General features: G+C 36.0%; 12 protein-coding genes across 12 annotated transcripts; 8 read left to right on the top strand and 4 right to left on the bottom strand.

Annotated features, from left to right (window-relative positions):
* Positions 1 to 110: 110 nt before the first annotated feature.
* Positions 111 to 2,244, top strand: C9374_000580 (uncharacterized protein; the record flags this gene model as incomplete). Its single annotated transcript, XM_044695590.1, has 2 exons — positions 111 to 125; positions 193 to 2,244. The coding sequence occupies 2 exons, from the start codon at positions 111 to 113 to the stop codon at positions 2,242 to 2,244; spliced, it is 2,067 nt and encodes a 688-aa protein (XP_044552408.1).
* A 40-nt stretch (positions 2,245 to 2,284) lies between these two features.
* Positions 2,285 to 7,147, bottom strand: C9374_000579 (uncharacterized protein; the record flags this gene model as incomplete). Its single annotated transcript, XM_044695578.1, has 2 exons — positions 2,285 to 6,398; positions 6,444 to 7,147. 2 exons carry the CDS (start codon positions 7,145 to 7,147, stop codon positions 2,285 to 2,287), a joined length of 4,818 nt encoding a protein of 1,605 aa, XP_044552407.1.
* Positions 7,148 to 7,253: 106 nt separating this feature from the next.
* C9374_000578 (uncharacterized protein) lies at positions 7,254 to 7,666 on the top strand (the record flags this gene model as incomplete). The annotated part of the gene is made up of 3 exons (XM_044695567.1): positions 7,254 to 7,337; positions 7,436 to 7,512; positions 7,576 to 7,666. 3 exons carry the CDS (start codon positions 7,254 to 7,256, stop codon positions 7,664 to 7,666), a joined length of 252 nt encoding a protein of 83 aa, XP_044552406.1.
* Positions 7,667 to 8,112: 446 nt separating this feature from the next.
* C9374_000577 (uncharacterized protein) lies at positions 8,113 to 11,644 on the top strand (the record flags this gene model as incomplete). Its single annotated transcript, XM_044695556.1, has 2 exons — positions 8,113 to 9,862; positions 10,128 to 11,644. The coding sequence occupies 2 exons, from the start codon at positions 8,113 to 8,115 to the stop codon at positions 11,642 to 11,644; spliced, it is 3,267 nt and encodes a 1,088-aa protein (XP_044552405.1).
* A 30-nt stretch (positions 11,645 to 11,674) lies between these two features.
* On the bottom strand, positions 11,675 to 13,496 carry C9374_000576 (uncharacterized protein; the record flags this gene model as incomplete). The annotated part of the gene is made up of 3 exons (XM_044695545.1): positions 11,675 to 13,096; positions 13,244 to 13,272; positions 13,373 to 13,496. 3 exons carry the CDS (start codon positions 13,494 to 13,496, stop codon positions 11,675 to 11,677), a joined length of 1,575 nt encoding a protein of 524 aa, XP_044552404.1.
* A 297-nt stretch (positions 13,497 to 13,793) lies between these two features.
* Positions 13,794 to 15,271, bottom strand: C9374_000575 (uncharacterized protein; the record flags this gene model as incomplete). The annotated part of the gene is made up of 4 exons (XM_044695534.1): positions 13,794 to 13,911; positions 13,998 to 14,168; positions 14,228 to 14,379; positions 14,447 to 15,271. 4 exons carry the CDS (start codon positions 15,269 to 15,271, stop codon positions 13,794 to 13,796), a joined length of 1,266 nt encoding a protein of 421 aa, XP_044552403.1.
* Positions 15,272 to 15,469: 198 nt separating this feature from the next.
* On the top strand, positions 15,470 to 16,123 carry C9374_000574 (uncharacterized protein; the record flags this gene model as incomplete). The annotated part of the gene is made up of 1 exon (XM_044695523.1): positions 15,470 to 16,123. The coding sequence occupies one exon, from the start codon at positions 15,470 to 15,472 to the stop codon at positions 16,121 to 16,123; it is 654 nt and encodes a 217-aa protein (XP_044552402.1).
* A 204-nt stretch (positions 16,124 to 16,327) lies between these two features.
* C9374_000573 (uncharacterized protein) lies at positions 16,328 to 19,708 on the top strand (the record flags this gene model as incomplete). Its single annotated transcript, XM_044695512.1, has 2 exons — positions 16,328 to 16,701; positions 16,873 to 19,708. The coding sequence occupies 2 exons, from the start codon at positions 16,328 to 16,330 to the stop codon at positions 19,706 to 19,708; spliced, it is 3,210 nt and encodes a 1,069-aa protein (XP_044552401.1).
* Positions 19,709 to 19,788: 80 nt separating this feature from the next.
* On the bottom strand, positions 19,789 to 21,219 carry C9374_000572 (uncharacterized protein; the record flags this gene model as incomplete). Its single annotated transcript, XM_044695501.1, has 1 exon — positions 19,789 to 21,219. The coding sequence occupies one exon, from the start codon at positions 21,217 to 21,219 to the stop codon at positions 19,789 to 19,791; it is 1,431 nt and encodes a 476-aa protein (XP_044552400.1).
* Positions 21,220 to 21,341: 122 nt separating this feature from the next.
* C9374_000571 (uncharacterized protein) lies at positions 21,342 to 22,589 on the top strand (the record flags this gene model as incomplete). Its single annotated transcript, XM_044695490.1, has 1 exon — positions 21,342 to 22,589. One exon carries the CDS (start codon positions 21,342 to 21,344, stop codon positions 22,587 to 22,589), a length of 1,248 nt encoding a protein of 415 aa, XP_044552399.1.
* Positions 22,590 to 23,065: 476 nt separating this feature from the next.
* Positions 23,066 to 26,070, top strand: C9374_000570 (uncharacterized protein; the record flags this gene model as incomplete). Its single annotated transcript, XM_044695479.1, has 2 exons — positions 23,066 to 25,171; positions 25,483 to 26,070. The coding sequence occupies 2 exons, from the start codon at positions 23,066 to 23,068 to the stop codon at positions 26,068 to 26,070; spliced, it is 2,694 nt and encodes an 897-aa protein (XP_044552398.1).
* Positions 26,071 to 26,243: 173 nt separating this feature from the next.
* C9374_000569 (uncharacterized protein) lies at positions 26,244 to 27,197 on the top strand (the record flags this gene model as incomplete). Its single annotated transcript, XM_044695467.1, has 1 exon — positions 26,244 to 27,197. One exon carries the CDS (start codon positions 26,244 to 26,246, stop codon positions 27,195 to 27,197), a length of 954 nt encoding a protein of 317 aa, XP_044552397.1.
* Positions 27,198 to 27,402: the final 205 nt, after the last annotated feature.

The raw sequence follows: 27,402 nt of genomic DNA, 5'->3' as shown, positions 1-27,402 counted from the left end.
ACGAGGTGTTATCCAACCTTTCGTTGATCAGCAGCATTCATGTTATCCTTCTCGGCTGCCAGGTTCCAACCCGCCAAAATTCATCAATTCAAAAAAAAAATTGTTCAAACATGCCAGCTGACGATGTAAGTGTTGTGTGTTATTAAATTGTTCAGTATCAACATTCCGAATCGCTATTCAACATTACAATAGAAAAAGAGAAAAAGAATTGTGGAAGACGATGATGTTAGTGAAGAGGAAGAAGTGGAGGAGAAAGTTAAAATTGAAGTGGTAAAGAAAGAAACCAAAAAGAAGAAAGAAAGTCCAAAGGCAACCAAGAAGGAAGAAGAAGAATCTTCATCAGCTGCAGCCGCCGCAGCAGCATCTTCAAGCGTAGAGGACATTTACAAGTGGTGGCAAGAATCCGATGAACAGATTCAAGAAATACTTTCTTCCGATCAGAAATGGAACACATTGAAACACAATGGAGTCTTGTTCCCACCTGATTACGAACCTCATGGCATTCCAGTTTATTACGATGGAAAGCCAGTAAAATTAACTCCTGAGCAAGAGGAGGTTGCAACCATGTACGCTTCCATGTTGGAATCGGATTATGTCAAGAAACAACAATTTAATGACAATTTTTGGAGTGCTTGGAAAGAATTACTTGGAAAAAACCATACTATCAAATCTCTGGGCAAGTGTGATTTCTCAAAGATTTGGGAACATTTATTGACTGAAAAAGAGAAGAAGAACGGTCGATCATCCGAAGAAAAAAAGGCAGAAAAAGAAGAAAAAGCCAAATTTGAAGATGCCTACAAGTATGCTCTTGTCGATGGAAGAAAAGAGAAGGTCCAACAATATAAAATTGAACCTCCAGCTCTATTCAGAGGAAGAGGAACTCACCCAAAGATGGGACAACTCAAAAAGAGAATTCAACCTGAAGATATTACCATCAATATCGGTAGGCTTGAAGATTGTCCTCCACCTCCAGTGGGCCACAAATGGGGAGCAGTTGTTTCCAATAATACGGTCTTATGGTTAGCTGCTTACAAGGATGTAATTAACAATAAGAACAAATATGTACAATTCGCAAGTGGGTCCAGTTTGAAAGCTATGAATGACTATCTCAAGTATCAAACTGCTAGAAATTTGAAAGATTGTATTGAAAAGATTAGAGAAGATTACAAAAAACAATGGACGGATAGTAGTGAGACAGAAAGACAACTTGGTGTTGCTATTTATTTTATTGATAAGCTTGCTTTGAGAGTTGGTAATGAAAAGGACGATGAAGAGGAGGCTGATACAGTTGGTTGTTGCAGCTTAAGAGTCGAGCACATTACATTAACTCCACCTTCATCAATCAAATTTGATTTTCTTGGTAAAGATTCCATTAGATACGAAAATACAGTGGAAGTAGAGAAAGCTGTCTACAAGTGTGTTAAAGGATTTATTGAAGGAAAGAAACCAGCTGATATGCTTTTCAACAAAATTAATCCAACCAAACTTAATGAGCATTTGAAATCGTACATGGAAAAATTATCTGCCAAAGTTTTCCGTACTTACAATGCTTCAATTACTTTGGATAGAGAGTTAAAGAAGCTTGAAAAAGACATTACCACTGATATGAGTGTTGCTGAGAGAGTTAGTATTTACAACTCTGCCAACAGACAAGTTGCTATTCTATGTAACCACCAACGTGCAGCTCCTAAAACCTTTGATAGCTCTGTAGAAACCATGGACAAAAAGATTGAATCTCAAGCTTCTTATTTAGAAAGATTGAAAAAAGCACTCAAAGACATTTCAAAGTCTGGATATGATGAAGTGAAAGAGAAATGGGAGAAGGATAACCAAAAGATTACGAAAAATTATGAAAAAGAGGTTGAAGAGTTTGAGCAGAAACAAAAGGATATTGAGATGAAGGCCAAGAACGCTGGAAAATCTGTGGCTGCGTTCTTAGGAAGCGCAAAGAAAGAAAAGGCTCCAAAGAAGCCAAGCCTTCCAGTGCTTCCAAAAACGACAGAGGCCATCGAGAGCAAGATAGAGGCAGTCAAAAAGAAGATTGAGGAAATGAATCATGAAAAGAAGATGAAAATTGACAACAAAACCGTGGCACTTTCCACCTCAAGACTTAATTATTGTGATCCAAGAATTACAGTTGCGTGGTGTAAGAGAACAAACGTCCCTATTCAAAAGCTGTTTTCCAAGACTTTACAAGACAAATTCCCTTGGGCGCTTGATTGTGGCACTGATTTCACGTTTTAATATTATTATTTAACCCCAAATCCACAATAAATTATTGTCCTTACATTGAAGGAAAAGATTTAAAATTGAAGGGCACACTTGAAAAAAACAAAAATTCCAAGTTGAAGAGCGGGATGGTGTCTCTGAGGTGATGTCGATCACATTCCATGTCTGTTTTGGGATGAGTCAAATATTTGAGAGTTTTCTTTGCTTTTGACTTGTGGATAAATCTAGTTTTGTTTTCTTCTAAGGATAGGCCTGGATAATACTCAAATCTACCCTCCAATGGTGTACCTAACCAAACTTTTGGTCGAGTTTTGTCGCTTGTAAAAGGAGCTATTGTCTGAATTCCTGGACCAACGATGTCATTTAAATTCATCCATCCACACCCCATTTCACCAAAGAACTCAATTCTTTGATTCTGAAGAACATCTTTGTCCTGACCAATGATAGCCTCAATATCTGATGAAGGATGACACAACAATAATTCACAATCTCCTCCAGCAAATCCTCCAAAAATCATTCTTGCGTCTACACCCTCATCAGCCAATTGTTCTAAATCCTCTACTGAGTCACACTTGATTGTCAACGGGTCAGATGGCTCTGGTTTTTGAATATTGTCCCATTCTCTATCGATTGCCTGATAGAACAATGGCCTCTCTTGCTCGTTCATATAAGCTGCTTCCGCCTCAGTAATGTACAACGTATGCAGTGAGTCGCTATAGCTTGGAATAGTGTTTCTAACATGTCCATAAGATAAAATATATGCAAAGTCAATAAATCTCTCTCCAAATATCGCTTCGAAATTGTGTTGCTGACTCTGCTTGATAGCTTTTTTGAAAAAAGAGTGACCAAATGATTTGTGTTTAGGTTTTCCTAAAGTTTTGCTTCTTAACACAGAATGTTCAGAAGAATCAATGTCCAAAATTTGTGTTGTTTTAGATTGCTCCAAGTCTCTATCAAGAAAAGGAGAAAGAGAATAAAGCTCATTATCTTTCAAGACTCTTCTAAATTCACTTTGAGGAGCCTTTGATGTAGATTCCTTTGGATTAAGTAAATCATGTACAGTATCTGATGTCACCTTATCAGATATTTTAGAGAAAACTCTTTCCATTTCAAAATCTTGGCAGAATTTCAAAATCTTGGAAACCAAGTCCCATAACACGTGATATTTGCTCTTCTCGTTAAATTGATAGTTATTAATTTCGTTAATAATATTTCTACAAATATCTTGTCGTTGAAAACTTGTAATATTCTTGTTAATTAAATCCAAGATATTGGAAACCAAATTTGATATTTCCAATGCAGTATCTTGTGGAATGTTGTACACTGTTTCTGATTTTCCAAATATTTCTCTCTGCGATCTATATTGTAGGAGCTTTCTCCTTATTCGTTTTGAAAAGCACTGGATCATCAAATAAATATCCCATATCTCAGTATTCGTAGGGTCTGCTGTAAATGTATCTTTTTCATTGGTTGGAATAAGAGGAAGTAACTGTCCGAACTGTTTGTGATGGTATCGGTCATGTTTGGCAAGAGGCAAATAACTTAGTGAATCTAATAACGCCAATCTAGAAGAGGAGGAACACCAGTCGAGTGTGTTCAGAAACATATCTAACAACGTGGTACAATTAAAAATTTGGGATGAATCAGCGCTTCCCAAGTTTCTATGATTCACAGGAGCAGAAATGTCGAAAGGATAGAATTTTTCAAAATGTTCTTTTAAGTTTGTATTACTTTCTGCTTCGTTCTTGAAAACAGCCCATTCATTCCTCTCTTCATCACTCATTTTGATTGGAAAAAAACTACTAGTTCTATCTCTGTACTGAATGTAACATTGCAAGTCAAAACTCATTTCAAGCATGTTTTTCCAAATAAATAGATTTGTTTTCTCTGTAGGATGTATTAGAATAGTTAGAGGATGAATTAGAAAATTGTCAGTTTTGTGTTCCAAGAATGAGTTCCATAACATTGTTTTGATATCTATCATATTGGTTGTAGTCTTGCTTCGCCACCGAAGTGTGTGAAAATTTTGTTGTTGAAAAATCCTCTTTACAGTTTTGTTGCTCGTTTCAGTCATTTTAACTCTAGTTTGTTTGAAAATATCTATCAATCCAAGTTCAAGAGAAGGAGTATCTGGAATGTTTTGTGTCCCTTTCGATAACAATTTGAAATTGAGAGCCAACTTGCATAAATCTGTGGTATCCATCTTGGATTTAGACTGTTTAGTTTTGAGTAAATATTCTACGAGAAATAAAAGGAACAGATGAGCTAATTGTTTTTCGTCAGCATTCCGTGATAAATATTTCCCAACAAGGGATGTTGGCACCTTCATTTGCTCGGATTCTAAGTTTGAAAATGGTATCTCACTTATAAGATGTTTGATGGCTTGAATAATTGAGTCATCAATATGGCTTATCTTGACAATGCTAGTTGTTCGATCCAACATTGGTGGTTGATATTGCTTCTGTTCTTCATCGGAGATTATTTGCCCGTGAAGTTGAGTGGCTATTGGTATCGCAAAGCAGTCAACAATTTTCTTAAAAACATATCTTGTGGAAGGAGTCATAATTCGAACGTAGGATAGTGGCCTCTTCCATTTCAGGTTCATAAATCTTGAAAGTAACGTAATATTGTCGCGTAGAAGAGTCGTTGCATCATTTTCTTTGATATCTTCTTCTAAATTTTTGTTAATACTCTTCAAAAATTTCTTAACTTTGTGCTTGATGTAATCTCTATGAAGCAGTGGATTATGAGGAACAAACAACCCTCTCAAGTACAGTTTAAAATAAAACCTCTCCTTTCTCATTTGATGAATGTTGTCCCGAACACACTCTACAATATAAGGCAACAATTGAAGCATAGTGTTGCGAGATTGTTCAATGTTTTGAATCGTAGTATCATGAGAGGGTGGATGGAACAATAATAAGGCCAGCGTTGCATCTTCTTTTAAGCTACTTGTCAAAAGAGGTGGTCTCTGATACGAAAAATTAGGAACATTTTTAGCATTCTCTACTTCTTTTTCTAAACTAGTCGATTGTAAATAATCTCTCAATTCTAATGCTTCATGTAAAGTCAAGTTAGACATTTCTGTAATGCTGACGTTAAAAAGAAAAGCCATATGTTTAAAAAGGCCATCTAAATATCGCTGAGTATTCCAAGCCAACATTCTTTCTTTTCGATACAAGCTGACAGACTCTACATTGCAATGGAAAGGTAAAAACCATTCTAAATATGGTGTATCATTTTTAACTACAGGTAAACGTTTGAAATCGTCAATGGTATACCGAATTTTGCTAAATTTTGGCTTGCTAATGGTGAGTGCCGATGATATCAATCTTGTCACTTTTTCGTTAATAATTTCGCTGACCACAATGTCTGGTCTGTATTTCAAAAGAACATGAAGAATGGATTTTCTTCCTTCCATTAATCCAGAAAAATCAGTTTTTGAAATAGAATTATGAGAGAGGATGCTTCCAAATATCCAGGTTCTAAGAGGAGGAAAAACTGGGAGCATATACTCTTGTCTGTAACCTTTGGATATGATTGTTGCTTCAAGTTCTGGTTTAAACATTGATATTAGCGAATTTGGTGGTTTTTTTGTTTCTATACATTCTGTTCCGTTCGAGTTGAAATATGGATAATTATTAAAGTGTTCTCGATTCATTTCTAAACCACAAATTCCATGTTTCTTCATTGAATTGGCGCTTTCGTTCATGCTGGAACAGCTTTTCCATCTAATACCATAAATTAGCATGTATTGGCCATTTCTTTTGATCAATACAGGATATTGAGAAAGCATAACACTGCTCCATTCCTTTCGTGCATCGCTTTTTTCAACTGAAAAGCGCTTATTCTTTGGCATACGCGTCATACATGAAAGTAACTTGTAGATAAGTTCTGATCTGTTTAAAACACTATTTTCCCAAGTAACTCTATGTCTGAACACATTTGGTAAATATTCATTGCAAAGCCATTCGATTTGATCAAGTGAGTAGTCTTTAGATGGAGAGGTTGTTGTGTCATCTGGCAAATCGTGAAGCGGTGGTGGAGGGAAAACATTGCTCCTAAGATTACAATATTTAACTTGGCAGGATTCTACAGCCTTTTCAAGCTCATATACCAAGGGTAGATAGGATGTTGGCTTGTTGAATAATCTGGCATGTCCGTGCAATCTTAAAGGTGTCAACAATGTACACTTCTCTGTGTTAACAACTTACATAATCTGAAATGCTTTAACAGCAGTTACAGCGCAATTTTCAAAATCATACGGAACAAACAATCCTCGAGTAACGATTATTCTATGAATGATATAATTTTCTCCATCGAGGGGATCGTTCGCTCTAAACAACGCTGGTGACTCGTTTTTCAAAATATTACTGTCATAGTAGTCATATTCCAATTTATATTTTCTATCGAATTTTTTCGAAATCCTACAAAGGTCGTATAAAGATTGCAAAGATTTAAATTGGTTCTTATCAATTCCATCGTTCGAACGATTAAAGTACAACGAACGAACAACCTCTGCAAACGAAGAACTTGAAACTGATTCAGTGGCAGTCTTTTTGAACGCCTTTGAAAAAGCAAATTCTCGTGAAAGAGCGTATCGTGTGTAAAACGATTGGAAAGAATTAGTTCTACTGATATCAGGTATGGTTGTGAACAAAAAAGAAGGTTTGACAAAGATTTTGGTTTCGTTGCTAGCTTCCTCTTCGTCCATGGATGTGACTTTCAACCCAAAAACACTTGCCAATTCTTGCAATAATGCATTATTGGATATTTCTCTGTGCTTCAGTTGATTGCGAGAATTAATTTTCTTTCCTTCACTGATCCATAATAATTCGTCCAACAATTCCGAAAAATTTTTCAGTCCATCATTGATTTCTTGTTGATGTTTAATTGTAGCATCAAGAAATTCCTCCATTTTGAGCTGTGGTGATGATAATGATGATGAAATTAAAAGCCTTTTTGATCAAACAACATGCGAGAGCGGTTCTGGCAAAAGCAGCACATTTTTTCAACCATCAAAAATGAATCCACAACAACGTTCAGGCAATCCACAACAACAACAACCATCAGCACAACCTGAAATTACCACACAAACAATTCAAAATGTAGAGTAGAATAGTATTTAATTTCCTCATTGTTATAGTATTTATCATCATCATTGTTGAATTAAAAAAACAAATTGGAACGATCATCGGATTCATAGTATCTTGATGAAAATCAGCAATTAATATTTGGAATATTAGAACGGCAAAAACAAGGACAATTTGATCAATGCGAGGCGTATGTTTCTTTATGATCATCATGAATTTAATGGTTTTATTGAAATCCGTCTTCAATGAATAGGCTTCAACAAAAACTTCAAAATAATTTAATCAAATTAGCCACACTTGCAGACCAACCAAATCAAACCACAGCAAAGCCTACAAGACCATAAATCATCAATAAGATGGCTAATTGCAGCGAAGCACAACACAATATTTTACAATGTCAATATTACACCAAATGTCACTACTCTTGTTTTTACGAAAGATTCTAACAAGAACAGTGACCATCCTCTGTACACAATCCTCTTTAATCGAAACGAACTTTACACAAATCCAAGTTACAATTCCTTCTAGATTTTGCAATAAATTACGTTGACTCTGTCTACTTGTTATTTCTTTGAGGATTACCACATGGGATAGGGAACTATCGTGTTTTGTAAACCCAAACAAGCGTGAACGACTGGGTCAAGTACCCATAAGACATTATTTTGTCTTCAAACAATTCCTTCATTAGCATCTCAAGAGCTAGTCTATCGTTCAACTATAACAAACAACTGTCAGTTGTCGTTAATTTAAGGAAGCATTGAACAATTTTATATTTCAACACCCATTAAAAATGTCATCAAAAGCGAGTGCTGCAACAACAACAACTCCTAACCATCAGCCAGTTAGTGGCCAACCTCCATCCATCTCTTCACTCTCGTCCAACACTCCTTTCAGAACCTCCATCCGAGAATTATCTTCGACAGGAACACCATGCTCTCCTCGAAACTATAACAACAATAACCCTCAGCAACCACTAACTCCAAAACATCAACTTGTTTCATTTCCAGCATCATCCACTCCTACAACTCCAACCTCCACTCAAACCCATTCGAATAGGACTACTCTGAACTCATTGGCAATGACTCAAACGGATCAAGGAAATCCACACGAGTCGTCATCATCATGCTCGAATTGGACTGTATCTAAATCCAATTATTATTATTACCATCATTCCTCTTCGGAACCACCTTTCATATTGAGAGCCAATTCATCTTCAGCTCTACCTCGAAGAAATCGCAAAGATCATCACACAAGAACAACAGAATCCAATCATGAATTGTACAAGGATATTAGCACTGGTAGTAGTAGTACCACTAATGGCATACCATCATCCTTATTGAGTCAACAACGAGAAAGTATTTCTAGTACTCTCAGTGCCACGAGTGATGCTAGTAGTACTACTACTACTGGTAGTGGAGTTGGTTCTGGTTCTGGTTATGGTTATGGTGCTGTTCAAGATTTGGACCTTCATTTATCGACCACTCCTCCTCCTCCTTTGTGTTCTCTCCAAACAAGCATGACAGAAGAACTTTCCATTCATCATCGTCATCCTTGTCATCATCATCATTATCAGCACAAATCACATCATCAACATGAGAAAATGTTCACTTTCACTCCATCTCCCTCAAAAGAAATTCCTTCTCCTCTTTCTTCCACGTTACCACCATATAAACGAAAAAGATCGAATCTTCGATGTAAAACCACAGATGATATTCGAAATATATATCGAGCGAACAGTTTGAGTCCAAATTTAATTTCACACAACAAACATTCGTATGCAGTTCGAGATAAATCAAGAACTTTATTATGGTTAAATAGAGATAAATATGAAATGATACATTTAAATTCACCTGGATCTCCAATTGGAAATACTACTACTACTACTAATAGTGGTAGTAATGGTAGTAGTAATGGCACTGGTGGTACTGGTAGTGTTGGTGGTTCTGGCGGCGGTGGCGGCATTCAACTTTTACTTCAAAGTCCAAGTTTTAAATTGCGAGCATCTCAAGGCAATCATGCAAGTGGTTTAAAGTTGATGGATCATGCAGCAACAAGTGTTGATTTATCTTCAAATGGAGGAATGAAAAGTTCTTCAGATTCACCTACACTTGACACTTCTACAAATATCCATTTATTGGGATTGGATGATGAAGAGGAAGATGAAGAAATGAAAATGGAACGAAAAAAGAATATTCCAACTAGTTTTTCAGACGTGACTGAAGAGTTACATTATTATATTAAGAATAATCTTCTCGATGAATTTAAAAGTACTTTGGAAAAGGAAAAAATTGACAAGGAAAATTCTGGAAAGACAGCATCTTTCAATGTGAGTGCACAATATCTTGACAAGGATGCAAATAATTCGTCACTGCTGCACAAGGCTGCCTCTTTGAATCGATTCAAATTTATGAGTGTGTTAATTGATGATTACAGAGCTTCCATTGAAAAGAAAGACATTGCCGGTTCGACACCACTGTTTTATGCAGTTGCTAATAATTGCATTCGAGCTTGTTTTTACTTGTTAAATAAGGGATGCTCAGGTAAGTATTGTGTGCAAAGATCTCTCAAAAGATTCATGCTGAAAATGTGGTGTTGAATTTGTACTCTTCTACAAATCATTTTCTCACAACAATGACTCACACAAAAAATTCATATTCCATGAAAATTCCATACCCTACCATTCAATACCATACCCTACCCTACCATTCCATACCCTACCATTCCATACCCTACCATACCCTACCCTACCATACCATACCCTACCATACCATACCATACCATACCATACCCTACCACTACCAACAGTGAATATTAGAGATAATTTTGAAAATACTCCACTCTCGGTTGCTCTTCGAAAAGGATATATGGATGTCGCAAAAACTTTAATATTATTTGGCGCCGATGTCAATTACAAGACACAAAAAGGCCAAACCTGTCTTCACATGTGCTGTGAAGAAGGAGATTTATCCAAAGTTGAATTTCTCTTAGAGAGAGGAGCAAGTTTCATGAGAATGAATCGAGAGGATCAACATTGTTTATTCCAAGCTGCTCCTCATCCTCATATTATTGAATATTTATGTCGCTATTTATTATCCATTGAAGAAGAGAGTGTTTTTAACAGTCCAACTCCTTCTCCTACTTGCATTGTTCCAGTTAAGGGTAAAAATTTAGAAATTGAAGAACAAAACAAACAAGACAAACAAATCTTTGAAAATATGGAAGATGCACTCTCCACAACTACGAGTAGTAGAGATGCAACCACGAAACCAACATTTTCAAAATTAATTGTGAAAATGTCTGGAGCTGGAAATACCATCATTCATCATTGTGCTTCTTTTGGATATTTAACATCACTCAAAATTCTTGTCAATTACATGAATTATGAAACAATTGTGGAATGTTTGAATACCAAAGATAAAAAGAATGGAGATACTCCATTGCATGTCTGTGTGAGGAAAGGACATCAAGACATTGCACTATTGTTGGCACGTGCACGAGAAGTAGATGTCGATGCTCAAAATGATTCTGGGGATACTGCTCTTCATATTGCCATTACTCAACAAAATCAAGAAATTGTGACCATCCTAGTAGCAGCAAATTGCAGTGTGAATATTAAGAATAATCAAAAATTGACAGCGAAACAATTAGCAAAGAAAAATAACATGAGTTTGAAAGTAGAAGAGGACAAAACATTGAAGAGTTTAAAGACTCAACAAGCATTAGGATTTTTCCAGAAAATGAAAATCAAATTCAAGAAAGAAAGTAATTTGACACTTGAAGAGAAAGCTGCAAAGAGACACACAAGTGCATTTACAGGATCCAACACAAGACTCTCTACGAAAGATGTCAGACGAATCAGTCGAGGATCAAGCAACATGAGCAAGACAGTATCACAAGATGAAATTGAAGACATGATCAAAAAACAAGCGTATCTGAAATGGACTTCCAAATTGGAGTTTGATCCTGAAATGAACGAATATCACAAAGAGCTATTCTATCAAGTCAACAAACTTTACTATTATTGGGTTGCTGATCAACACTCAATCCAGATACAAATTTGCCTCAGTGATTTGCTCGAAAAGACCCGAAAATTCTTTTCCAAGCAAGACCAGTACATGCAAGAAAATCATTACTCGGCGTTGGCAGCTCACAAACAAGACCATGACATGTTCCTTAACAAGATTGAATCTACCCTAAACAAGCTCAACACGCTCGATTTCAGTTTGGATGAGGATTTATTTTCACAAATATCCACAACGTTGCTCAACCACGTTTTGAAACATGATATGGCACTCTCCGTGTTCTCAAAAAAAAAGAAATAATATTTACTCTACTCCTTTAAAATATTATTATTACCACCACTTGTTAATTCTCATGGTTCCGTTTTCATGCAGATTTTGATACATCTTAAAAACAACACTCAAATCATGAGGTTCATGAGCAGATCCTGCTTTCAAACACTTCTTGAGACAGGTTTCGTAATAATCAAGCAAAATAGGTCTATACTCTGGGTGAGCACACTTTTCAATAACAAGCCTAGCTCTGTCTCTTGGACACAAGCCACGCATATCTGCATAACCGTATTCAGTTACGAACACGTCCAAATCGTGTTCTGTGTGGTCTACGTGTGTCACCATTGGTACAATGCAAGTAATACCAAGTGGATCGTTCTTTGATGGTCGAACAGAAGGAGTATGCATAATTGAGAGTTTACCATTTCTCAAAAAGTCTCCAGAACCACCTAAACCGTTAATCATTCTTGAACCATTAACCATTGTTGAGTTTGCGTGACCATAAATGTCAATCTCAACAGGAGTATTCATCGCAATAACTCCCAATCTTCTAATCAACTCGGGAGCGTTAGAAATTGATTGAGGTCTCAAAACAATCTTCTTCTTGTAATTTTCCCAATCAGCATAAAACTTGTCAAATCCTTGGTTAGACAATCTTACTGAGGTTGCAGAAGCAAAATCTAACTTTCCAGCCTCGAACAAGTTTAAGAAACAATCTTGAAGAACTTCAGTGAACACAGTCAAATTCTGGAAAGGAGATTCAACCATACCAGAGATGACAGCATTGGCAATGTTACCAATTCCGGATTGAAGAGGTAATAATTCCTTTGGAAGTCTCTTGGCATCTACCTCTGTCATTAAAAATTCAGTAAGGTTCCTTGCAATTTGTTTGCTGGTCTCATCCTCTGGAGTATTACCACCAGTGTTATCTGGACGATTGCTTTCTACTACAGCAATAACCTTGCTCATATCAATCTTGAGTCCTGGAGTACCAATACGGTCTTGAACCTTTTCAATCAAGAATGGTTTTCTGTGTGGAGGATCGGCAACTTCATAAATATCATGGATTCCGTCAAAGGATGGCAATGCCGTATTGACCTCAATGATAATCTTATCAGCTTTTTGAAGAATTTCTGGTGTAGCACCCACACTAGCAGCCAAAATAAGGGTGCCATCTTCCTTAATTTCGGTTGCCTCAATAATGGCATAATTGATTGGACTCTTTTGATTAGAGGCTTCTCTTGTGTAGAATCCATAAGCCAAATTTTGAGGGAACATGGATAAATGTTGATCTGAAAATCTAATTCTACCTTCATTGATACCCTTTTGGATGTTCTTTCCGACTTGGTGAGGATATCTACGATCAATCATATCGAGTTTGGCCCATCTGTCTTCTACTTCAGCACCCAATGAGGCTCCAACGAAAAGATTGAATTTCAACTGTCCTTGAAGTTGGTTCTTTTCAACATGGTCAGCGAGAGCCTTTTGATATTTTCATGAGAAAGTTCATATTTGAAGGAGGAAAATTGCAGGTTCACGTGTTGCGATCAATTTTTTTTCAGTAGTGAACAACAGTTGAAATAGCAACAAACAATTACAATTCCGAGTGATGATATTGAATTCACATACCTGTGGGACAACTTTAGGATATCCAACACCTGTTTCAATCAATTTCAATAAATAAGAGGGACAGAATGTGTGTTGTATTATTTTTACATCATCGAAAAATGTGTTCCGAAAAACGTGTGTTTGACATACCTGTAAAACCACTCATACCGATATAATCACCATGTTTAAAAAGTGGAACCAATTCTCTGGCATCCTTGACAATCTTCTTGAGCAGCGAAGCACACTTGACTCTCTCTTGGAGAAGACTGGACATTTTATTGGGTTTTCGTTCGTTTTTTTTAACGTTGTTGCTAAAGAAACATGGAGAACGCTAAATTCAAAAATTGACCGAAAAAGACCTCATCACCATACCATTCTCGGGATTCTGAAGCATACGGTTATTCACACACAACCACAGGTGCAGTTCTCGTTGGGACGACCTTATGGTGATGCAAGCTTATTAAACGGAGTTTTCGTGAAATTTTGTCGCTCAAGAACTATAACTACAACCAAGTTGGGCTCCAATTTGTGCTGGCGAAATTGAGTGAGTGGGTATAATTGCAAGCCTCACTCACTCCTTATCAAATCCTTCAACAGTTGAGGATGAATTGAGCGAAATTCGTTCTTCGTGGCTTCCCTTAGGAATACAGTACTCACAACGAAGAAGTTTCATGATTGAGGATCGTACACTTGGTAGTTGAAATTGTTCATACATGTTTGTCGTTCAGGGCATTTGTTATCATTTCATTCCGCTAGAAATCATCCATTGACTTACCTTGGTAAACCTAGAGAGTACACAGTCACATTCAAAAATCCTTGAAGTGGTACAAGTGTGTTATAAAAGAAAATATAAAAGTAATACTCAAAGTTTTCATCAGGTCTACCCACAAGATTTTGTAGTCCATTGTAGAAGAACCAAATGATCAAGCAGCTTGAAGATAGTAAGCTATTGTAAAAATAAAAGCAATGATTTGAAACCGAATTGATTCAAACTTGGATACTTACAATGGTAGTAGATAAAAGCTTAGCTTGACAATAATTCTTCGTTGAGCCCTTTTTGTTTCTTGTTTGACAGCTACACGCAGTTGTGAGGCAGATAAAATTGCTCCTACATGTCTCCAAATTAGGACGATCACAACACAATCCACAATTGCTGCCTAATTTGATGGGTCATTAAATAGAGACTGTCAGACTAATGTTGTTCTAGTTTCAACTTTCACTTACAATTGCCAAATAGAAAGCTCCAAAGAAATTGAAAAATGTCAATAAATAACTCTCGACAACTGGATGGTCTGCATGAAATCCAGTCATTCTCGAAGCCACTCGGTACGAAAAAACGGCTGTAAATGTAATAAAGGCAATTCCCCATGAAACGACATGAAATATGATATCATAGGCAAAATTCTCTTCCATCCATTTCACCTTCTTAGTGGTTGTATAAATTGCAATAGCAATGCTAACGCTCCATGTAGCACTACAAAGAGCAAAAGCAAAGTTTCCATGTGAAAATATATGACTAATAATCCATGAAATATTTGAGACATTATCATCTGACACATTCAAATTAGGAATATAACTGGTACACCAAGACCAAACAGTGAACAAAATATTACTAGTGCTAAATAATAAATCCGATACACACAACATGAGCATCGTTCTCCGAATAAATTGTTTCTTTTTTCTATTGATGAGTCCATTTGAAAAACTTGAATTCATAGATTTACGATAATGAGTGGTTAATGATCCACTTTCATGATCCCGTATGGTTAAAGAAAATGAATGATTTCCAATCCGACTAGAAGAGATTTCATTTAAATTTTCGGAAAATTGATTGATTTCATCACCTTGTGGTTGGCCATTGCCTGTGGTTTGTGTACCAGTATTGAAAATATGAGTCGACTCAATGAAAAATACTATGAAAACAATCACTGAGCCAATAATGGATAGTAAATTTAACAACACAAAAACCACTTGAGATATCAAAAACAAAATATCGGGTTGTTCAGTAACAGTGTCCGATGTAGCTGTTGTGCTATTCGAAAAAATCATTTGTTGCTATTTTTTTGCTTTTCAAAACACAAACATGTTCCGACGTTTGATAGAATAAACGATTTTTGAATACTTAAGATTGTAATACTTTAAATATTTGCATGATATAATTCAATTAATGTATAGTACATTTTATGTTTGCCTTCGTCTTTTAAATAACCTAGCCAAAAAAGTATTCCACTTTGCAAACAAATAAAAATGAGCAAAAACGAAGCGGAAATACCCTCCAACCCTCAACAACAGCAAGAACCTACATCATCACAGCAAGGAATAAGAATTCCTGCAAATAGTCTGAAAGATCTACTGAAAAGTGAATATTCTGAAGTAACCCGAGAGGCTATACAAAAAAAGTACCAAGAACAGGCAGGAAATTTACCACTCAAAGCCAGAGTGGAGGCTAAAATTCAAGGTTTTTATGGCGGCGACATTGGACCTCAGGCTCTAAATACTTTGAGAAAAGGAGCTCACGAGCAAGCCCATAAACGAGGATGGACTCCACTTCAAAAAAGAATTACTTTGCTATTCGGATCTTTTATACTTGGGCAATTGTTTTATTTCGGAGGAAGATATATTTTCAACAATTTTATTTCATCAAACAAACAAATGACCAATCAGTCGAGTTTCTATTATGGACGAGATGTTAATGAATTTAATTCAGAGGTTGAAAAGTTAACGGCTAAAATGATACACGACTACAAAAACTTCAAAGGTTCTGAAGATGTAACACCAGAGGAATACAAGATGATTGAACGAGATGCACTGAATAGAATATCTTTGAAGTATGCACAACAACGTGAAATTCTTGGCTCGTATTCACAAACGCCCTCTTCCTCAAAATACGTACCTCGTTAGATATGGGCGGCTCCCTAAAAGAACAATCAATATAAAAATTAGGATTCAGTATTCAAGTCCTAGGAAAACGAATACACAAACAATTTAAATGATATTTTTGAATATATTAAATGGATACTTTAACACCGTCTCCCATCTGTTTAAAATCATTTGTGTCACTAAGGAGATCAAAAATGACATTATTGAGTGTCACCTTTCAAAAAAATGAGCATTGCTGCTTCTTGGATACAACTCACCGAGTACAACAACAATTTCTTTTACTACAGGAGAAACAATCTCTACAACAACATTTCAACAGCATGGTGCAATGAACAAGGTATCAAACCAAAGGACTTTAATTTAGCATCGTACGAGATTGTGATTTGTCCTTTTGGTGGTCCGATTGCCATGTTCAAAAAACCATCATCGAGCATGTTATTCGGAGAAGGATCATCAAGTCAATCAGCATTGAGTGAATCACAAATGATTTATATATATTCTGCTGCTTGTAAATATTTGAGAAAGATTGATCAGAGTAAAGAAGAGCCATTGTTAGGGATTGGTTGGACTGATGATATGAAATTGATGGTTTTGACAAAGTAAGTTCTTGAGAGCTATTGGAGTCATGTTATTGACCACTTACACCTTTATATTCAATTATTAATATTTCAATGGTCCTTCCTATTATAATTCAATAACATGGCTTGTTACACTTGTTCCAAAATTTATATTTCTTTCATAATTTTGTTCTTCATGTATTTTCAACACAGAAAACGATTACTCCTCTACAATGTTTTTAATGGTGAGCGATATGCAGGTCCATGGCAAAACGAAGACATCATCAATAATGACAAGAAGAGTGACAACAATAGCAACAAACCGCATCTTCCCTCCACAGCCATGGATAAGTTATCAACAACAACAACCAACAAGAAAAAAGACGATCCATCACATACTAACACCTCCACAGACACCACTTCCACCTTCATTTCTGTTCCACTTCAAGCAGAGGAAGAAATTAAAGCTCATGCCTTCTTCGGAGAAGGATGTGCTGTATTTACATCCAAGAGACGTCTACTCGTTGCGTACGACTTGTCAGAGGCTAAACCCTTCCACGAATATATTTTCCCAAAAACTGGAATTTCTCAAAATGCTGATCTCTCTCAATCCGTTATGACGGTTGTACCCAATTATGAACTTTCAGTGAGAAAGAAAAAACCTAAAGTGGAGGGTAAAAAGAAGGCTGGAGCAGCATCGGATGGACCACACGATCATGATCACGAAGACGAGGAAGAAGAGGACGACTCGGACGATGATGAAGAGGATGAAAAGACGAGCTCTTCCAGTAACAATACTTCACCAAAATTAGCACAATCTTCTGGTCCTATTACTAAAAAGAAGAGTGGATTCTTTGGAATGTTGGCTCGAAGAAATGCTCGAGCATTAAATAATGGAGCCTCACTCGGAAGTGGTGGTGGTGGTGGTGGAATTGAAACAAAATCCTTCAAAGTCGGAAAAGGACCACTTGTATTATTCTGTACTCCTGATAAGATGACCATTATTATGTGTTATTCCAATCTCTATAAGGACATGAAATTAGATGAGAGGTTGAAAGGAAATATTCAAGAACAAGATACTTCTGGTTTTACCAAAATTGCTCTCTCACCTGATTTAAAGACAGTTGCCGCTTTTCATCAAGCATCTGGTCATTTATTTGTGTTTGATTTGGCATTGACTTCAAATTATTTGAAATTTTTCACAGGAATTACGGAACATCGGTTGGATCAATTGGTGTATTGTGGAGGAGAATCCATGATGTTATATTGGAGCCCTGAAAATATTGGAGGTGGTGATCAATCTCTGGTTCTTTTAGTGAATTGTTTTGGTCACTATGAATCTTTTACATTTGATGGACCTATTGTTCTTTCTCAAGAAATTGATTGTGTTCGATTTGTTACATCAAATAGTGTCGAATTTATTGAACGTATACCTGAAAGTATAGTTGAAGTTTTTAGAATTGGAAGTTTGTCTCCAGCCGCGCTTCTCTATGATGCCTATTCTGATTTTGTGAATGAACGAGCAACCTGTTTGAAAACAATTCGAGAAATTAAGAACAAGGAACTTGGAGAACAAAGCATTGATGCTCTGTTTGATGGTGTCAACAAGTGTATTGATGCTGCATGTAGAGAATTTGATACTAACATTCAAGCTCAATTATTGAAAGCTGCCATTTATGGAAAGAATTTTATGAAAACTTCGATTGATGAAGCAAAAGCATTCCAAACAAAATGCAAATACATTAGATTAATGAATGAATTGAGAAATAGAAGCGAATTTCCAATCACATATGAACAAATTATTGCACTAACTCCCCAAGTATTGGTTCAAAGGTTATCTGAAATGCATGAATTTCTTCTCGCCTACAAAATTTGTGACTATTTGAATCTTTCAAAAGCTAAAGTTCTTGAACATTGGGCTAAAACCAAGATTAGAAGTCAAATGGAAGAAAAAGATGAAGCATCTCAAATGAAGCTTCGTGACAGAATTATTGAAAATCTTGGAAAATTCTCAACCAGTGTGAGCTTTTCAAACATTGCTATGGAAGCATACAAAGTTCAAAAACCCAAATTAGCAAAGGCTCTCCTCGAAGTGGACTCTAATCCTCACTCACAAATCAAATTATACTTGTCCATGCATGAAACTTTGAGTGCTTTGGAAAAGGCACAACAGAGCAATGATACTGATTTACTCTACGTTGTCATTTTATATTTGATCAAATTCTTTGACACGTATTACATGTTTGAAATGATTGCAGATAAGAAAGCAGCTAGAAAACTATTTATTTCCTATTGTACTCATCTTGGAAAATTCAAGAAACTAGAAAAGTTTTACAAATATTTGAAATCAGATCATAATGAAGATGCAGCATCAAGAGAAAATGGATTTGTACAATTAAGACATGCTTTCAAGAATTATGATTCACCTGATGATGACGCTGAGAAACGATACGCGTATTACCTTGAAAAATCAGAAAAATATTTCAATGAAAGAAGTAATGATAAATTAGACGCAGAGTTTTCATTAAAATCAAGAGAGCTCTATGGATTGCAAATGAAACTTGAAGAAGAAACAGATGAAGAATTTATTGGAGCAACACTGCAAGATACGCTCTATAGAGTCATGATTAGTCCAACACTCAGAGAAAAGAAAGGAGAACGAAAGAAATACGTCAAAATACTCAAAAAGAATTTTGGAGTCTCTGATAAGAGATATTACTTTTCAAAAATCAAGGCTCTTGTACATTTGGGTGAATGGAAAAAGTTGGAAACATTTGCAAACAGCAAGAAATCACCTGTGGGTTACATTCCATTCGTAGAAGAGTGTTTGGCCTCTCCAAAACCTGAAGAAGCTCTCAAATTCATTCCAATGATTGAATCAGTTGAGACCAAAGTGGAATATTGGATCAACATGCTCAAATTTAAGGAAGCCATCGAAGCAGCATTTGAAGCTCGAGACGTTGACCTACTTGAATACATCAAAAAGAAGACAAAGAACAGCAAGACAAAGGACACGATCGATCAGTGCATTCAACAACTTAACAAGTAATCTGTGTGTATTTTCTGCTACTATTAAATGCCACAAAAATCATATTTTGTATTGTGTAGTACACCAAATTTTACTTGTATCTAAACTTGAAGCTTGGCCAACAATTGTTCACACTGGTGTTTTTTAAGTGTTGGAGCATACGAGTACTGTTTCACCTTCTTAATAATCTTAATTTGATCTTCTAAGAATGACAGTCCATCTCGCAATGAATTATCGTCGATTGCATAAATTCCAAGTTCTTTCTTAATGTCTTGATAAGTGCATCCTGGAGGAAGTTGGGCTGATTTATCTTCTGACTTTTCTTTTGCCGATTCAAGTTCAATAAACTTTTTGCAAATAACTATGAAAATCTGTTTGTACTTTTTGGTACTTGATCGAATGGTGTTGAAAACGATGTCAACGGCACCAACAGCTACCTCAGCCTCGTTGTCGCTAGTGGCTGCATTTGCTTCTGACAGCAATGCACTTAGAGAAATATGTTCGCTTTCCAAAAAGTATGTACAAAAATTGGTAATGTTAAACCTCATAAACCCAAACTTATTTTCCAGAGAGTCATCCCACAACAAATTAGAGAGCTGATGGTCGACGCTACAAATCAAGTGAATATATCTAGAAGAAGCCAAGACAGCTAGCAATTGCTGACTCGATTTGTCTCTCAAACTTGGCCCATCGATATTGTGAATGCAAATATATAAATGTTGCTTTGGCATTGAGGTTGGTTGTGTTGAAGGATTCACAAATGATGAAAAATCTCCAAAATCTTCGTCATTGGATGGTTGTACTTGCTCATTTCTTCCAGAGAGATGTCTTACAATATAATCGATCTTTTCTATGGATGACAGTTTTTTGATCTTGGTTTCCTTCTCTTTGAAAAAATGTTTTAAAATTTGGTATAAAATTGAATCGGTAGTTACATTAGGATTAAAACCAGACACTACCACAAAATATCCATTTGTATCATTTGTCTTCAAGTGGAACATTAATTGATTCATAGGATACACTTTTGAACCAACTCCATAAAACAATAAATTATTATCACATTTGACACAGTGAATCCATTCAAACATTCGATGCTGTGTCAACTCCTTATTTTTCGCAGAAAATACTTCATTCTCAAAAAACGAATCTTCTCTTGAAGGAATGCTGCTATCAACGTCTTCAAGATCTAGTTTTGTTTTGTCTGTTGTTTTCACTTTTTTATGTAGAATTTTCTGAGTACTGTATTGCTCGAAAGGAGTGGAATAAAATCGATCTTCTTGCTCTGCATCAATTTCAATACCAGAGTCAATCAATCGATGTTCAACAAAATTATGATCTTGTTCCAATTGAATTTGTTCCCCATTTTCTTCATCAAAGAACGCTCTCAAAGTGTTATCATCATCACCAATAAATAAAATTCCATCAGAAGGATTAGAAGGCTCCGATAAAGGTATTGCGTTACGAATTTTTCTCCCACTTCTTGTAGTGGTTGTAGTAGTAGTTGTGGATGAGGAGGAGCTAGCATTAGCCATTGTAGATGTTGAGCTACTACTATTACTCTGTGTCAGAGAGGTTGAAACAGTGCTCGAGCCTTTCGTAGAGACTCGACGTTTGGAGCTTCTTCGTCGCTTCATTTTTTTAAGTGGCGAAAAAAATGATTGAAAACACAACACCATCATCTTCCTCTCAGGATGATGAGAAATTTTCGCAACACACTCGGTCGTCCATTGCTTATGGTATTTCCAATGTTTATTCAAAACCTTTTATTCCTCCTTTGGAATTCATTCCGATCATTGGAATTAAAATTAAAAACAAATCTAAAACGTCTGCATTGGTGCGATATGTAAACATTCACTTCTCTCTTGAATCTTATGGATTGGATCATTTAAAGAGGATTAAGAATATGGAAAATGATGTTTATTGCTTTTTATGCCCACTCAACGAGGAAATTAATGTTTTAAATGATGATGACGAAAAAAATATTCATCTTCTCAACAAGTGGTTGCAATCCTCGATTACTTCTGACCAAATTCAAGAAGTCTTTTACAATATTTTAGAATATTCACAAGTCAATATTTCTGAAAATTTTGAAACCAATATTAATATTACACAAGATTTAAAATTATTTAAAATTCCTAAACATGCTCCGAAATTAAGGGGTCAATGGAAAGAGTGGAATTCTCAATATTGGCCAATGAGAACTGTTAATTTATTTGAAACTGAGCTTCAGTTGGCCAAAGGTGATCCAAAAGCAGAAATCAATGTAAATACTCATGACATGGAGGCTGTAGAGAAGTGTGCTCAGTTAGTTTTGCAGTCTTGGGAGAAGACGAAATTAGTCTCTGGAGTTTTTTACAACCCTACTACAAAGACAGTTGTACAAAAGCATGGAGGTGATGCGATATTTCTTGACGAATCTCATCTCTCGTTTTTCTCTCCATATTATGATGTCTTGCCAAGATCTCAAGCCAATATGTTAACACAATTTAAGAGTGTATTAAGACATTGTTCAATGGCTGGAATTGATATGGTGGCCCAAAATAATTGTGAGATCATTGAAACGCTCAATAGGAATTCAGAAAAGGACCCTTCTAAAATTCCCTATCTATGTAAAGGTTTAGATTTATTTATTTCCCATGAGCCATGTTGTATGTGTGCCATGGCATTACTTCATTCGAGAATTAGGAGAGTGTATTTCATTTATGAATGTAAACATTATTTTGGAGGATTTGTGAAACATGGAGAAGATTCAACAAATGATAGGAACCAACAACCTAATAATCATCATCGTTCTCAACAATTTTGCATTCATGAAAATAGTCAATTGAATCACCACTTTGATGTCTATAGGATCATCCTCACGACACGCTATCATTCACAACCATCACAACACGAAGAGTGATCCTTGAAACTGTGTACAGCATGAAAAAGTGAGTAGCGACATGAAATCAAGCCTTGAATGAAACATTAACTGATTGATGATGTTTTGTGCGCTCCTACGACATTCTGATCGTTTTTAACTGGAAAAAAGAGTGACACTTTTCAACAAAAAACGAAAACACACAGAACCCACCGTTCACACTTTGATCAGCATTTCTCACACACATTTCCACTTACTGTCATTATCATAATTGATCTATTGTACATTGATGAGTGATCCATAAAAGTCAACCAATGAATTGACCACATCATCATCACTGAACACATCATCACCTACGACATTTTCAATTTCAACCATAACTTGTTAAAAACAAGCTCAAGCGCACTTGAAACAATACTGAAAGTTTAAACTTTACGAATTTTTATTCCATCATCCTAATAATTATTAGACACACCACTCCCGATTCCAAATTCCCACCAATATATTGATCCACCAATATGAAATCACTTCTCAAAGTATCACCACCTCCTCCACCAGCAAGTACTAAACCACCGTTATCTTGTCAATCACCAAGCACCACCACACCAACCCATTTAATCCCTTCGAATCATGATATTAATAGGATGATGATACAAGTCATGTCTTCACCAGTGATGGCTCATCATCAATTGTCCTCTCCTCCCAATAATGAAACTCATCATGAAGAATCTCACCATTTCACAACGACGACGACAAGCACATTGGAAAGTAATAACACGACGACGACAAGCACATTGCAACAACAACACACAACCAACTCTTCATCCACTGACTATTCTCATCATCCTATTATTGAACAAACCAATCATGATCCTTTGATCATTCACAACTCATTAAATTCCACGAATGATCATCATGCTACTGTGGACCATAACAACAATCATGAATTACATTCTCCTTCAACACCTCTCTGTATCACTTCTGAAATGAGTAGTTCATGTGGAATGCATTTCATGACCACCATTACAACCAGTAGTAGTGGTGGTGGTGGTGATGTTAACCTACATCAAGACTCGACAAATGTTCTGTTACACGTTTCACATCATGATGATGACGAGGGTGAGGAGAACAACCACTCTTCCACATTAAATCCAACAGTCGAGATCACCTCAGTGGTTGGTTCAAGCACTTCCTCTCATGGAATTATTGATGATTTACACGGTCATTGGACCAATACGGCAACGACAACGACTATGAGTCCAGCTGCTACCCACGAGAGTTCTTCTTCTTTATTTGGTTCCTCGACTGAAATTTCTTCATGGAGTCTTCCGAATAGTCAACAACAACAACAATTACTCTTGACATCACAGCACACGACTACGACATTGACACCTCTTCAAATTAGTCCTCGAATGCTACATTTACAACACGCTCATTTAGTAGATACTATGGATGCTGTGAGTTGTGATAGCAATTGTAGTAGTCCAATCACATCGAGCTCCACATGTTCTTCTCCTGCTTCATCATACAGTCCCATTCCTCTTCATTGGAATAGCACCACACTGTCAACAACAACACAGAATCACTCTTCGTCATCATCTTCTACACCACCTATCATTGATCCAAAAGTCATGTATGCCAATTATATGAATCCAGAAGCAACCGATTCTAAATCCTTACTCTTACAATATTGTGTACTTGGAATGGAACAAGAATTTAAACAATTACTTTTGAGAGAAATTCATGCGACAAGAACACGAGAGTATGCAACGACAACTACCTCTTCATCACCTCACCATCAACATGATCATCTCAACTTTTCAACAACCACTGTCCCACACCCATCCACAACTGATACTACAACTGCTACAACTGCTACGTCTACAACTACTGCTACTACCACTGATACTACTACTGCTACCACAACAACAACTGATGAAACCATTGAAGAAATATCAACTCCAACTCCAACACCACCACCATCAAACATGACCACAAATGAGACTCATGAATCATCATCATCTCCTTCACAACAATTATTGAATCAACAAGAAACAAGTGAGCAAGAACCATTCAATACAACATCAACCACCATTCATGAAGAATCAACAACATCACCTCAACTCATTCTCACTCAATCCAAAGTATTAACTTCACTCTTCACATATCATGATCATGACAAGTGTACTCTCTTTCATTTAGCCTCTAAATTCAATCAAGTACATTTATTGGAATTCATGTATGAAATGGTACCTTCCATGATTTTCATGAAAGATTCCAAACAAGCTCATCCTCTTTTTTATGCAGTCTCCAATGATGCAAAAGAAAGTGTTGCTTTTTTATGTAATGCAGTGAGTGTGACATTGAACAATGATCAATTATTGGTACCAATTTCAAAATATGTGAATGATTTGGATATGTATGGAGGTTGTTGTTTATATTTGGCATTACAGAAATCGTATTTTGAATTGGCTGATTTATTGTTATTGTTTGGAGCTAATATTGATATCAGTTTCAAGACTGGTGAGACCATGTTGCATAGAGCCATTACAGAGAGAAGATTGGATATTGTGGAATATTTATGTAAGAAGGGAGCAAATTTATTGAAACAAAATCAAAATAATGTAAGTATAGCGTACACGTGAAGAATACTTGAAAATTTATATTTATCTATATATATATCCATTTCTATATTCATGAAACATTGATTCTGTTAACATCCCGAACACTTGCATACTCTACCTCTCATGAATCTACTTGTGTGTGTGCACACACGCTCACACACTTGTATATAACATTCCTAATCAACACATCCTTCATCATTCGAATTTCATCAATTCTTCTCATTCTCTCAAAATTTTCTCAAAATTAACCAATTCTTGATTCCATCACTTATTCTCATTCTCTCAAAATTATGACTGGACACAATATTTAGGAAAATCCACTCTTCAATGTGTTTGTACATCAAAAGAAAAAACTTTCCGATCTCAATGAAAAAACAGTGAATGGCTTCTTCACCACCAATAATGCCAACTTTTGCAAAAACGGAGCTCAATTTTTACAAAATCTTCTCAAAAGTGATTGTTTCTCTTCTGAAGTGATTATGAAAGGTTTAAAACAAAAGAATTCACATGGACGAACCATGTTCCAAGAATGTATTGTGAAAGGAGATTTACCAAGTTTTAAAGTATTATTGGCTTATTTAACAACACGACAAAGCTCTGAAACACTTTCATGGTTTGTGAATGATGTTGAAAATCAAAAGAATAGAACTGCACTTCACTTGTCAGTCGTTTACAAACAATTTCACATGTTCAAAATGTTGGTAGAATCTATTCCTGGAATTGCCAAGTTAGATGCTGTAGATAGTGATGGTAAAACAGCATTAGATATTGCCAAAGACACCAATCAGGAGAATGTTGTGGAATTATTTAATGAAATGGCAGAATTACAAAAACCAAAAAAGAAGAAGGGATTTGGATTGAAATCTCTTTTTAGTAGAAACAAATCAAAAACCAAATAATAATGTACTTGTGATACTTTCTTGTGGTATTGTGCTACCAATCGTACGAGTGATACTTTCTTTTGGTATGATAATTTGTGACATGATTGTAGGTCAGTTCCAAGTTCTAAGCGAACAACAATGTGTGAGACCTTGTGTCATTTGGCTTTGATCTCTTTTTACACGAAAGAAAAATGTCGAATTACTGCTGCTTCTTTTCAATCGATGTCATTTTCCATGTCTTTGAATACTGTTCTTTGAAAGACATTTTATCATTGAGTCTTACTTGGAAAGTTTGTAATGAAGCATTACATGTGTATTCAGAAAGTGTTTTCAACAAGTATTATCAAGTATTCTCGCAATTTGTCAAGGAAATTGATCTCCACCACCCACAAGACACCTCTTTGCAACACCATTCCTCAACAAAAGAAAAATTTATCGCACTATTCCCAAAAGCCTGTAAGGAAATGAATGAAGAAACTGAATACTATCCTTTTCATCAAGGTATGGTGCCAGGGGGTTTTCATAACTGTACGGACTTGTTTTCTCGAATGATTGCATTGGATTTCAAAGCATTACACGGTGCGAATGACTCTCGAACCATCTTTGATTGTCGTTTTGGGCTTGACATGGAATATCAACGCTGTTTTAAGTGTTCCGATCGATTGGTGGTAATGCCTGAAATTTTAAGTCTCATGGGATGGAATTGGATCTCTCAAGATTATGATTTGAAATTACTACGGTTTTATGTGCTGAGAATTATTGCACCTTATTACCCAAACAATGTTCCTGGAATTGTTTTGAAACAACCTGAAAGTATGAAATCTTCCAATATTTCCTCTCTATGGTTCAAGGCTCAAAGCGAATTTACAGAACCAGAATTTCATTTTGTTAATGCTAACAACTCGTGTAGTATGATTGGAAAAGAAGAGAAACGAATGATTCGAGCTTGTTTTTGGATACTACACGACAGAACAGATTCGTCTGAAATATTACTTTGTTCCCATCGAGGTAAAATGTATTCAAAAGTAGAGCTGTTAGTCGATTATGAAAGCGCTTCTATCGAAAACATTCGTGTTCTTTGCACTGTGAAATGTCCATCCAAAGAAAATTTCAAAACACGAAATGGAACGTGTTTGGTCCACTAGGTTGTAAGTGATTGAAAAATTCCTTAACAATTGTTCTGATAACGTACTCATTGAACATTAGTGAAAAGATTCCCATTTCTGCCTGATACCTCTTTTTCCCACAAGGTTTAATTCAGCATTAAGTTAGATCATGAAAAGAAGAAATGGATCATTCTAGAAGCTCATGGTCAAATTGTTTGAAAATGGTGCCTTAATTCTGTGTTCA

The sequence above is a fragment of the Naegleria lovaniensis genome (genome assembly GCF_003324165.1).
Source record: "Naegleria lovaniensis strain ATCC 30569 chromosome Unknown tig010, whole genome shotgun sequence".
Taxonomy (NCBI): domain Eukaryota; phylum Heterolobosea; class Eutetramitea; order Acrasida; family Naegleriidae; genus Naegleria; species Naegleria lovaniensis.
Note: the sequence above shows the minus strand (reverse complement) of the source record. Positions and strands in the feature narration are given on the sequence as shown.